This window comes from Orbicella faveolata, unplaced genomic scaffold (genome assembly GCF_042242905.1).
Source record: "Orbicella faveolata isolate gen_17 unplaced genomic scaffold, um_ofav_v1 contig_1, whole genome shotgun sequence".
Lineage (NCBI taxonomy): Eukaryota > Metazoa > Cnidaria > Anthozoa > Scleractinia > Merulinidae > Orbicella > Orbicella faveolata.
This window is the reverse complement of record NW_028301536.1, coordinates 25,000,475-25,013,717: the sequence shown is the minus strand read 5'-3', so window position 1 is coordinate 25,013,717 and position 13,243 is coordinate 25,000,475. Positions and strand designations below refer to the sequence as shown.

The 13,243-nt window shown below is 37.5% G+C and overlaps 1 protein-coding gene across 1 annotated transcript; it reads left to right on the top strand.

Moving 5' to 3' along the window:
• The first annotated feature begins 1,545 nt into the window (after positions 1-1,545).
• On the top strand, positions 1,546-13,045 carry LOC110043760 (CCR4-NOT transcription complex subunit 6-like). The gene is made up of 6 exons (XM_020749258.2): positions 1,546-2,113; positions 5,859-5,924; positions 6,318-6,475; positions 7,346-7,500; positions 7,984-8,297; positions 9,040-13,045. Exons 1-6 carry the CDS (start codon positions 1,636-1,638, stop codon positions 9,534-9,536), a joined length of 1,668 nt encoding a protein of 555 aa, XP_020604917.1. The 5' UTR covers positions 1,546-1,635; the 3' UTR covers positions 9,537-13,045.
• Positions 13,046-13,243: the final 198 nt, after the last annotated feature.

Here is a 13,243-nt window from a genome sequence, read left to right as displayed (position 1 = left end):
TTCTCGGTTCCACTTATAAATAGTCAGATAAAAGATCCTTAGAATAGCTAAAAGATCGGCTCCACGAGTGAAATTCGAGTGAAGTTCTAGGTAAGTACTGTTCACACGATTGATCGATCAGAACTATAAGCTGTTTTCAGGATCGTTAGAGTAAATGTATTCATACACCTTGAAATTGAACTTCGTTCTTGTAAAATCAACCTAGTTTTCGATAAAGTACACTCGGAGATCTTTTGAAAAAGGTGTACTGTTTCCGAGGGACGGGAAAAAAGTGTTTTTAGCCCTTTCAAACTGGAACGTGAGTCGTGGTGACGTATGTTTAGATAGAATCAGGTAAGAAGGCAACACCTTTTTTATCGACTCGTTCATTCAACTAAACATAAAGTTGTATCTCACATCTAATGAAACTGCTATAATCCCCAAAATAGCTGTATTGAAAGCTTGCCTTCTCAATGACTTCTATAAACAGTCCTAATTAATCTAAAGTAAAATTTAAAACTTATCAAAGAAAAAGTTCCTCCTTTCATGGCGTTCATTCAGTGATTGGCAGATCAGCAACAGAGACATTTGTGATTCAAGAGGGACCGTTTGGACGTTAAAGAATCCGGACTCTATTCGCCACGAGCGTCTCGATATACTCGAGACCTTCAAATAACAGTATGAGGCATTGCTAGACGTCTTAGTCTTGTTTTGGCCACAGGAGACTTGCAGTGTACACTGCAAGCCTAGCCTCCTTTGAATTCAGAAGTAGCGTAAATACGATGGCCAAAAAATTGGACGTATAAGAGGAGCACTTCATAAGAAAAATTCAATGAAAAAATTATGATACCCCTTTGTTAAGACATTACAAAGGGCTCTTCTCAAAGACACCACAAAAACAAAAGTCTTGGTCTTCATTCGTTGTGATTTTTTTTTATAGCTAACAGAAAACTCAAGGTCCCTCATATCATTTCAGTCTAAGTCCTTTTTGGTAGGGCAAATTTCCTACAAAGTAGCTTACAAACCTTGAAACCTAAAAAAAAAAAATAATAATAAAAAATAGGGTCCGTTTTTTTTCGGGAGCTTGAAAGGCCGCGGTCCACTGTCTAGCGTGGCGTCTTCAGTGCGCCAACGACACTTCAGATCAGCAGCAAATATACATTACACACTTTACAAGATACTACTTTAGTGTTAACTCTTTGAAGAAACTACTTGATAGTGTCAAGACTCACAGCCGGGCGTCTAATCACACGGACATAAAAAGTAACTTTATTTACGAGTTTTGAAAATTACACCAATAGCATTCTTTTGTAATGTTTTCTCTTAGGTGTCGTCGCCCGAATCATGAGGTTTTTGCCCGAAAATTACATAATTTTCGTAGCTGGGGTCTGCAGCCCCCTCGGTCCAACCCCCTCCCCCCACCCTTATGGCCCATCCCACAAGCTCGTATGTTTATGTGCAAGGAACTTAGGAAAAGGTCCTGGGTTCCTATGCGGGTTATCCCGCGCGGCAAATATATGTTAATTATTCGAGAAAATTAATGACGTCACGGGCAAATGATCCGAAGCCTTGTTCAATGGTTTAAATTGGTGGCCATGTTGTACGCCATCTTTGTGGAGTATTTTTTCAGGAAAAGAGTGTCATGATTCGTTCGAAATGCCGAAGGATAAGCATGAAAATAATGATCTTCGAAGAAATTATACCCTAATGAGTGCTGAGGATGTAGCTAACGGCAAAAAGTCGAAATGGACCGAACTGGAAATTACGGCTCGATCGATTCGTAATTTGAGCCCAACACTATGGCAGCTGGATTTTTTGACTGCGTTGTTTCTAAACGACAATAATCTTACAAAGATTCCCCCGGAGATCTCCAGGCTTGCTCAGCTCAAGCACCTGGATTTGTCGTCGAATAAACTGCGAAGTTTGCCCAGCGAACTTGGAGATCTGGTCACATTACGTGAGCTACTTCTATGCAACAATAATCTGAGAGTTTTACCAAACGAACTAGGAAAACTTTTCCAGTTACAGACTCTTGGATTGCAGGGAAATCCCTTGCCCCAGGATGTGTTAAGTGTAAATGCAGAACAGAATGGAACAGCAAAACTTCTGAGCTTTATGCTGGACAATTTAACTGGTAAGTAAGTTTAGACTAAGTGTAAACATGGAAGGGAAAAGTCTGTGGTGTCAATTCTAAATTTATCGTTGTCAGTAAAGGTTCGGTCCTTGATCATGTCCATTAAGCAGCACTTCTCGTTTTATACCCACTCTTAGACTGTTCTTTAATGTTTGTCTTGAACTGTATTGTTGATGAGATAGCACTGAATTGTTTGCTTGCGAGCGACGTTTTTCTTTGTGTGTTTTGCACGAGGTTCTTTCGCATAAATTGAGTTCCGAGGCGTCGAATATATGTCATATTGATCAGTCTTAGCTAAGAATTTAGCTCGGTCTTGCTTCTTTCCCGATCAATATTTTACTTTACTTTAGTAACTCAACTACCTTGATTTAAAACACAGAAGGAATCCCTAGCATAATTTTGCAATAAACTTGTTACTTAATCATCCCGAGATCATTTTGTATTCAACGGTAGAAAGAAAAGTTCTTTCACCTCAACGAACAATAACAGTTCAGACCGCCATGTTTTAAGGTTATTGGAACACAGTATGTACTTCTAAACTACGGATGATTGCATTATGTAAAGCTGTAAGGTAAATCAGTTGCTGACCCGAAAGAATCAAAGGATTTTCTTGTATAATTTAGAAGCGTGATTCCACGGACCTACAGTCCGGAAGTGGATTTGGTGCTAATTCGATTCAGCGAAGCTTATTTTCGTTTTTGTTCGTTCAAGTTTGCGTTGAGGTAACCTTGCTTTTAAGTTCGTTTTGTTTAATTCAAAACCTGGCTGAACGTTTGATCTGATGGCTCGGTGATGAAGGAAATTAAAGTGTTCCTCGAAATTTGTGCAAAAAGTCTTTTGAAAATATCACTGCACGTAATGACAAGCTGAATTAATTTGGATTGGCAGGTTCTTGGAAAGTCACTTCGTTTGGGACAGACAAATATAAGAAAAAATCGAAAAATACAGTGTTCACATTTTTGACAGCAGTATGCCAAGTAATCTAGTATTCTTTCTTTTATATTTTAAGCTGATAAAATTTTTGCAACAGTCTACAATAATGAGAAAGAAGTCAACTTTAAAATACCGTTAATTTCATTATCGGCTTTGAATAAATATTTTCGATTTGGCGTTTCTTTTTCTTTGAAATACTGTATTTTTCTTTGGTGGTATTGAGGGAAATTGTATTCTTTTTAAAACTGCTGCATTGCCAAACATTTTGAAGTTTTTAGACTGAGTTTTAAGCAAGATTTAAACAGTCAGTGTGGCCAATTAACACCTTGTTATAGGGGATTATTAGTAAATCATTATTTTTAATATTCGTTTTGTGTGTTTTTTTGTTCAGTTTCTTATGCCAACACAGCTACATGTATATGTCATAGTATGCGACTGCTAGCTTTCAATGAATAATTATTATTGTTATACAGTTAAAAATAATACAAAAAGGACTCAAAATCTTTGTTCAATCAAAATTGTAGGAAATTTTAGGAGCACATATAAAATAACTTTTAGGAGGTGTGAAACTGGGAAAGTTTTTGTTTATACCCAAATGGACACTGTGATTTCTCAGTAAATGCACTTGAACAGTTTTGTCTGTCAGGTTCCAGTTGTTCAGAGTGTGGATAATACTATCCACCAGATAAATTACAATCCTGTGGATTGAGTAGTTGAGTAGGGTGCTTTGTAGACACTTATCCATCGGATAGCAATTTATCTGGCCCCAGTTGTTCGAAAGGTAGATAATGCTATCCACAATAGTGGATAAATGTTGACCAAACAAACTGCACTATCCTCTGGATAGTGATTTATCTGGTGGATAGTGTTATCCACCTTTTGAACGACCTGGGCCTGGCGGATAACATATTCTCCACACTTTGGACAAGTTGGCCTAGGATGCAATCATTTTCTTCAAAAACCAAAAACTTGCCTACAAAGTTACGATTTGATGGAAATAAAGACTTCACAGGTTGTTTCCATGCAATATTGCAGTCCCAGTACATACTCTTTTTGAGAAGAAATTAAGGTACATGTAGGAAGAATGATTGTGATCCTTATAATGTGATGTAGCTAAAAGAGTTAGGACTTGGGAGAGTTTAAGAAAGCTATCTTAGTCTCATATCTTGCAGTTTGGCTCATTTTCTGGGGAGGGGAACTTCCAGTCAAATGACCTCTTTTAGAGTTCTTCCAGGACCCTAACTTAAAAAATATCTCACAGATATTTGAGGTATTGGTACACGAACCTCTAATTATAGGGTGTAAGTGAATTCAAGCCACAACAGACACAGCAAGAGTCTTGTATCTTTTAGGGGTTCATTAGAAAGCTTTTAAGGAACACTACCACTTTATAGGAACCCCTATCTCAAGGGAAGATTCCTCAAAATTGAATATTGCAATAATGTTAATTTTGATCTCTTATTTACCTCTTTGGTGTAATATATCTTTGTACCTGACTTGCATTATAAAAAAGGAAGGTTTCCTTCAGTGTTAAGATAATCTTAGGCACTGTATATTACAGTACTACTTAACAAATTATTATTCAACAAGTGCGCATTGGATATAAGCTGGCTATAACCATCTCAGATCCAACAAGCACAAGTGGATTGTTTTATTACAAATGCCCCCAAAATGTAGAAAACTAAAATAAAGTAAAAGTAAAAAATGCCCCCAAAATTTCCATGTGTGCTTAGCTTACCATATTTGTAAAGTATAGCATAACGGCTCATAACCCATGATGGCTAAGCCAACGAAAATTGAATTGCATTATCCAATGATCTAGTTTTTAACAATGAGAAATAGTAACTGTAGAATTCTGAAAGTAATGCCCCCCTCCCCAAAAAAAACAACGGCTCCCCAAAAGAAACGTTAATTTTTTACCCTCCTATTGAACCCCGAAAGTAACGCCACCCCCCCCCCCGAAAGTAATGGCCCATCAGTAAGTAGCAGCCCTTTGAAGAAGTCACTAAAAGAGAAACTCTCTGATCTCAAGCACAATATGGATGAAGCATTCTGACTGCAGGACTGCACAACTTGAAGAGTTATTTGTGATTTTATTTATGAGCTGTATTTGTCGGGCAGCACATTCACAGCACATCAGTTTCATTGCGATACAACACGATATAATAGTTTCGCCGGACAGTACCAACATTTAGGACCTTTTTTGTTGATACAGTCTTGCTTTGTTTATGTGGGTAGTTAGGGACACACCTAAATGGAACTTTTAATTGCATGTGTTATACATTCCCTTTGTCTGAAATGACTGTTACTGTACAAACACTTTTCCATCCGAAAGTAATGGCTACCCGAAAGTAGTGGCCCCTTTTGCCCGCTAAATCTGAAGGTAACGGGGGCAATTCTACGGTATGCCATGGATACTTTTAGGTAGATGAATAAACATTTTTTACAAGTACTCTCTATATTGGTATGCATTACTGGTAACCCATAATGATTTTGGAGAATTAACACTTGGAAATTATTATGGTCTCTACATTGCTTACTTGGATGTCCTTGAGCGTAGAAGCGACGCAAGTTACTGTAATGTGTAATTTTCTGAAATATACTTCTTATTTTTACTGAGAAAAACCTCAATTTTTTATTAATTCCTTCCTGGAACACATCAAATTTGGTGTTTGAAGAAGCAGGAGGAGGGAGATGGGAGGTGTTGGGGGTGGAGAGTGGGTGCATAATTGTGGCACCATTACTGTATATGTTGTCCCATCTATATTGTTTTTGGAGTATTCATTTTTGATGGTGTTTGATGATGTTGCAGTTTGTCCTCGACCACCAGAGAGACAGTGGATCTCACTACAACCTGACAGATCAAGAAATCCTGCACGTAAGTTGTTGATAGTTTCTAATAAAGTTATTAAATATTATTACATATAGAACATCCTTTTTTTCTGCTTGAAAGAATGTTAACACATCATAATGACCCCGACCAAGAATGAAAGGTGGAACACTTGATCTAGAGTCTACCTTGTAACCAATAGGTCACCTTGCCTTCTCATTGTTGCTTTACTTACTCTTGTATTGATCTCAATATAACAATATGACGGCAGTATTTTAGATCGTGTGTAAAACAAAAACAAGAGCAATTACATTAGATTTGAGATTGTATGTACATGCATGGGTATGTCAGTGTGAGACTCAAATGCATATACATTGTGCTAATTGTGTCAGTTTACATTTTGTGTGTTTTTTTTTTTGTTTTTGTTTTTTCATTTCTTAGTTACATTTAGTGTCATGTGCTATAATGTGCTTTGTGACAAGTATTGCACAAGACAGATATATGGCTATTGTCCGTCATGGGCGTTAGATTGGGAATACAGGAAAACAGCGATTTTAAAAGAAATTCTTCATTATGGGGCAGACATTCTTGGCTTACAGGTAATGTGCAAACACTCTTTTTGTAGAAATTGCTTTGTTTTTCTCACTTTTATCAGTAATACCCAATACATATATTTTATCAACCAACTGAACCAAGCACAAGTATCATAAGCACTGGGAGAATATTGGTCCTTTGAAACAGTGTTTGTGAAGTGTTTAAATGGAGAGACTAGCTTAGGGCCTGGAGTTAATGAATTTGCACTCTGTATTATGTTATAGTTTGCTGTACATGTTCATAGGATGTCAGTCATTTCACCTACAAGTCGTTTCGCCTACAAGTCGATTTGCCTGTAGACATTGAAGTCATTTCACCTACACAACTGAAGTGGTTTTGCCTACACAGTCTGAGTCGATTCGCCTTTTGGAGTTATCGGGAGGTTTGAGAAATTGGGATTCCACACAGTTTGATCACGTACAGTTACTTGAATCAACAACATATCGATCCTCTGCTCCCTGTACCCAGACACGCACATTGCTCAAGTAGTTGTTCAACTTAGTAGTTGTTCAGTGCCGTCGCTGTGGAATACTCTTCTGAAAAACATTACTATAATTATTGTAAACCTATTTGTCAATTTTTAGATTATAAGTATTTAGTATTAAGTAATAAGTATTTAGTGTAGGTAAATCCACTTCAATGTAGGCGAATTGCCTCAGATCGTGTAGGCAAAACGACTTTGATGGTGTAAGCGAAATGACTTTGATGTAGGCGAATTGACTTGTAGGTGAAACAACCAGCCACCTGTACATATTATGTACATGTATGTGTCTAGACTTTTATGACTTCAGGTTGTCAAAGGCTGTTTCGTATAGGATATTTAAGTTCAAGACATTATTCATGCACTAACTTTCTCTGTTAATTTCCTATTGTAGGAAATTGAAACAGAGCAGTTCTTTAACTTTTTTCTTCCTGAGCTTCAACAACATGGGTATAATGGAATTTTCAGTCCAAAATCCAGAGCGAGGACAATGACGGAAGAAGATAGGAAATATGTTGATGGCTGTGCAATATTCTACAGGACATCAAAGTAAGTATGATGAATTGAGTTGGACCCTTGTTGATGAGGTGCTGTTTGCCTGAATGTTTCGTATCAATCTGTTACTTGGTACAAGAAAAGAAAGAAGAACCGTAAAGAAGAACAAACATTAAGTCAATATCAGAATCTGTAATTTCATTTACAATGAGCAGGTGCACATTGCAGGTATACTGAGAGATTTTTCCCCCTGATTGTCGAATCCAATCTGACAACTTATGCTACTGAAGATGGCTAAATTCACATACTTGCATAGGTTTGTCCTGTGAGTATAGCTGCTTAATAAATACTACAGAAATTGGAGTAAAATGCTTGCACATTAAATCACCAGGCTTCTCCAATATTTACCAATGGAACTGGCTTAACATTTACCATAGGCCTTATACAATTGCATTCTAATAAAAATTTAACACATTGTGTAGTTATTACAGAGCTATTCTCTTTCATGCTTTATTCATTGGTCATTCATCATTTCAGATTCACCTTTGTGAAAGAGTACCTTATTGAGTTCAATCAACTAGCAATGGCAAATGCCTCAGGTGCTGATGACATGCTCAACAGAGTCATGACCAAAGATAATATTGGCATTGCAGCACTGCTGGAGCTCAAAGAGGGCTACCTTAACTACGGCAATGACGTGAACATGCCGAGGCAACAGGTGCTTGTGTCTAATGTTCACATCCACTGGGATCCTGAGTTCAAAGATGTCAAGCTGATTCAAACAGTGATGCTTATGCATGAGTTGATGAACATCATGCAAGAGATCAATCCAGGTTTCATGGTCCAGGGAGGTGAGTTACATTTTCTCTAGATGTTGCACAATGGAAACGCGACTTTAGGGCTGAGAAACCATATTCTGTTATAATTATGACCAAAACCAAATAAAACAAACATCTTTTTATATATCGGGGATCAGTTAATACAGTAATTGCTTGTTTTAATTTTTGCCTTAAAATTAATAACAGTGTTACAATGCACACTCAGCATGCCACTATTAATAGTGCCCTCTGACAAAGTCATTATATAATGAACTGATATATTGAATCATGTGTTGTCTTATTTACCGTAGTCTTTTACACCAGAGTATTACTGGATTTACAATAGATTTACAACCTCAGCCAAATGTTGGGTGTGATTTATTTTTAATATCAGGTTAGATTTCAAGTTTGGGCCTTGGGGTTGCTATAAATGGGACTTCGTTATACTGGGGTTTGTTATAGTGGGGTTGTTCCTTACATTGGGTTGAAAGATATTGATATTGATATACAGGTGGACTGACAGTAAGTTGTAACATTGTGCAAGAATGGATACATCTAGGATATGTTAAAATCAGTCTTCATTGGCCTTGTCGCTCTGTAGAACATTGTTTCAGCATTTGTTAGTCAGTGAACTACATGTAGTAAGGCCTATATGTTTGGGTACCAAGCTTCGTGTACCTTTTGTGGGGACATGTTGTTTTAAATATCATGGTTCAATTGTTTTGCTAAATGTGTTACTTACTGGAACACTTACAAACATTCTTCTTCCTAATAGGTAAAAATGGCACACCACCAAGCAAGTCCATTCCATTGGTGTGCTGTGGTGATCTTAACTCCTTACCTGAATCAGGTGTTGTTGAATTCTTGGATAATGGAAGGGTACGGATTGACCATGGTGACTTCTTGGACATGAAGTACGATGGTTTCCTCTCTCGTCTCAGCAACAGTAAGAACGGCGAGAAGTGTGGGGATCTAACTCACTGTTTCAAACTCAGTCGTGCCTACTCTGAGGAGCAGATGTCCTACAGCAACCTTACGTATTCATTCACTGGAGTCATTGATTATATTTATTACACGTCCGACCTTCTTGTTCCTGTTGGGGTCCTCGGCTCAGTCAGTAAGGAATACATCAAGGAAAACAAGGTCATTGGCTGGCCACACCCTCATTTCCCATCAGATCACCAGTCTCTGCTCGTAGAATTTGAGGCGCTGAGCTTCAGTAATGGGGTTCCAGTTTATGGGTATATGCCAGGTGCACATCATCCCAGGTAGTGTTACATGCCATTCTTACGTCAATATTATTGTAAATTTGTAACAAAGGTGTAAAAAGGCTGACTTGAAGGAAGCCATTTTTAAGGATCTAGTCGCAAGACTTGTTTTGTATTCAGTCTGGTAGACCAGTCGGCCAGTGGAGGCATTTTTCCCTCAGTCAGTTTTATAACCACGTTTAAGCAAAGGGAGAATAGCAGTTACCCTGACATTTCAGCAGTTGGTTGGTTAACAGGGAGTAATTGCAGGGATTTAGCTAAGAATACACTAAGGCCTAGGTCAAACGTCGAACTTCACAAGAAACAAACTAAATTGCAATTTGAATCGATCCAAATGGATAAAGCTTGACCACTGGGTCAAACATTGAACCTAATTTGAATTTAGATTGACCAACACATTCTATCCATCTGCTTTAGACAGATAGAATGTGTTAGTCAACCTTAATTCAGTCGAGCAAACTCAGTCAAGTCAAATAAAACTTTGCTCAGTTTAGTGCGTCTCATGTGAAGTTCAACATTTGACCTGGGCCTGAGTTGGCTCAGTAACAAGGTCAGTCTTGGAGGAAGAAGTCCTTGTTTTCTAGTGAAATTTCAGTTGGTTAAGAGCTCTCTTTTAGCCAGTGAAATTAGCTACCATTTTGTTCTTTGCTACATCCCTGTGGTTGTTATAATTTTATGTTTGTAGTAGTAATTTATTAAAGTTCTAGTGATGTGTTCATACAGCTGTCGATACAAGTGCAATAAGAAGTGATATTTAATTTTCTTAAAGTAGACAAAGATCTGTATCTTAGTCCAGTCGACCCTAACATGGGATATGAGTAAATGCCACAGATGAAATTGCAGGAATACATGTACCATACAAGTGTTCATAATTTGTTTGCAAATACATGTGACTAAAAACAGGCAAAACTTTACTTACAAAGAACATGCAACTGTCATAAAGCCTGAGGATATTCTAATGACATGTGTTTAAATTGCATGTAGATTAGAACTACAAGTGTCATTTGCAATCTGCGCACATGCATGAATGGAAACGAAAGTACATACAGAGTGGTACAGTGTGTTTACTTGTATGTACAAGTCAGTCTTAAAGAGACAGTGTCCTGGTTGTGATGGGGCTGTGATATTGTGTTTTAACAAGTATGGCTGGGGGCTTGCCCTAAACGTGCATTATTATCTTGCAATAGAAAGGAAAAGCAATGCCAAAAGTGTTGAAAGCAAAGAAATATCAGCTAAAATAGCAATTTAGTATGGAAATTAAGAAAGACAACCTTCAATAATCAGCTGAGACACTGTCTCTAGAGAACATGCATTCGTAGACTGGAACTGACTCACTTAAAATAGTGTCTTTTATCTGACCACCACTGAACTGCAATATGAATGTACCTATTACGTATCTCAATGTTTTGTTTTGGTTTTGTTCAATTATTAGATGTCAGTTGTGTACTGTAGGTGGCGTTGTGTATTTTTAGGCAAAGAATATTTTTGAAAGAGTTTTTCCATTGCATAGTTGCAGAAATGACGTACTCTTAGTAACAAATAGTTCATGCACTTGCAGTCTGAACATTGTATCGTAATTGCCTGGACCTTTTTCATACAAGAGTAGAAAGTTTGTTTTCGTCCGAAAATGATAAGAATTGTCTGAAGGTTTCAGTCGTTATATGAACCTTTTTGGTGAACTAAGAAACACCTTTTTGGTGAACAAAACAAGTGAGAAAAACTTCAGCCAAGAAATATTCAACGCCCTCCATACCAGTTAAATGCTAGATTTAGAATTTCGTTTGCCAGTATAGTTGTAGAACTTTAGGTGGTGAAGCAATATGTTTCGTCGTGCGTTAAAAAGATTTGCCAACCATGTGGTGCAAACAGCAGTTTATCAGCATGTTAGCTCATGTTGATGTCGACTTGAACTTTGCACCACTTAAGAAAGAGGAAGCGAAGTCAACGTAACCTGGTGTGGTCATAAAAATGAGGTTGAGAAAACTCAAACTTTAGGTAAGCTTGGGTTTATATGAGGATCTTAAAGTTTCTTTTTTCCAAACTCGTTCGTGTGTCTGACTGGGCTTTGTAAACTATAAGCCGCCATTTTCCTTTTGGAGGGCACGTTCGTGTGGCGTGACGTCATCGTCGTATCAATCCAATCAGAACATACCTCTGTCTAAAACCCGAATCTGTTGTTTGCTCCACGTGGTTGGATTGGATGGAGTTGCAAAAATGTAATTTACCCAAATGCACTGGGGGTTGTATTGTAAACCGTTTTTATCTTATTTATGTTAAGCAGACTTGTCTTTTTTTATTAGATTGTAGTTAGCTACGTAATGGACTTTGTGTAACTTGCAACGTTACGAGTGTAAAGTGTGTTTTTTGGCAAAACGTCTGGTAAAAATTACCGAGGGTGAAAGCCCGTTATATTGGCCATCTTATTGTTTCATCGCCTTGTTCGTGATACTTTCATTTCTTCCTTTGCATGAACGCAGAATATTACGCAGTTTTATTTTTAGTCCTTGAAGAGAACTTGACCATTCTCTGCTTACTTAAGTTAAGCTTTTTGTGTGTGTTTTGTTTTTATTTAATTTAAAGCAATATTGAAGTTTATATACTAGCCAAATTATTCCGGCCCGAAGGAAATGTGTGTGTAGAGTTAAAGAGGTACTCTCAGTACAAGTGGTGGAGGTCGGGTGTCAAAATTGACCGTGCGGATGCCCGCGGGACTAGATATCCCGCGGGAAGAATTAGCCGCCGGAATAATAGTCATGTACTTCACATCCCCGTTTTTGTTGGTCACTGATAAATGTCCATATTGTTTTTTGAGTAGTGTATGTCTTTAAATTCTTTAGATTATGTAGGAGTGAACAAATTAAGCCAATTGTTATGATTTTTAGGAAAGAGATAGTAAATTTGGTTAGTTTGATTTTCTGTTTTAAGAAATATAAGCCTTGTAATTCCTAAGTTCAGCGCTTGCTGCTGGAGTGTTTTGTCGCAGCAAAAACTGAAACGAGCGAAATGAACATTTCTCAGTGATCAATTAAACTTCTTGGTCATTATTATTATATTATTTTTATGTGTAGTTCGATCTTAGTTATTGCCCCTAAAAGTGTGTTTATTTTTAACAAACAAAATTTGCACACTATCGATCAGGTATCGGCTAATATTCGTCAAGCAAGACTTTCATTAACTTTTTGAAATTCCGGCCGTTTCTTCTCTACAGTTTTAGATGTAAGAAATACATTTTACTGACTTTTCTTGGCGTGTTGCTAACTGTATTTGAGTTGAGAGGCCATCATCTTGCTGTTGCATTAGATGAAGTGTGCAAACTTTGTTTTGATACCAGAAGTTTTGTGTCGAGCAGTCTTGGCTATTTACTTCGTCGCAGTAGTTTCGAGTAAGGTTGTAAGTTTGTAGAAAGTTAGCAAGTGCCATTACATTGTAACTCGGAGATAAAAATTTTTAATCCAAACTGGCATTTCTGAGAAAAAGACGGAAAACGACTGGAATAAACTCCGTGAACAGATAGAGCTTGCAATGTGTCTTTTAAGATTCTTGTAATATTCTTTCCCCTCCATAACTAGTGCTTTAAAGTCAACTTTTGAAATTTACTGAAGTGTCCAGACTTTTCTCCAAAAAAAGAGAAAAGAATTGTTTTAGTTTACCCGCCGACCTGAGATTAGCAAATTCGCATTTGCGTTGGTTCTGCATCACTGCGATGTACGA

Excerpts from the sequence above, each read along its gene's own strand:
- LOC110043760 (XM_020749258.2), top strand. The coding sequence starts at position 1,636 with ATGCCGAAGGATAAGCATGAAAATAATGATCTTCGAAGAAATTATACC. Across the intron at positions 6,476-7,345 it reads CAGACATTCTTGGCTTACAG|GAAATTGAAACAGAGCAGTT; the intron begins GTAATGTGCAAA and ends TTCCTATTGTAG. Across the intron at positions 8,298-9,039 it reads AGGTTTCATGGTCCAGGGAG|GTAAAAATGGCACACCACCA; the intron begins GTGAGTTACATT and ends TCTTCCTAATAG.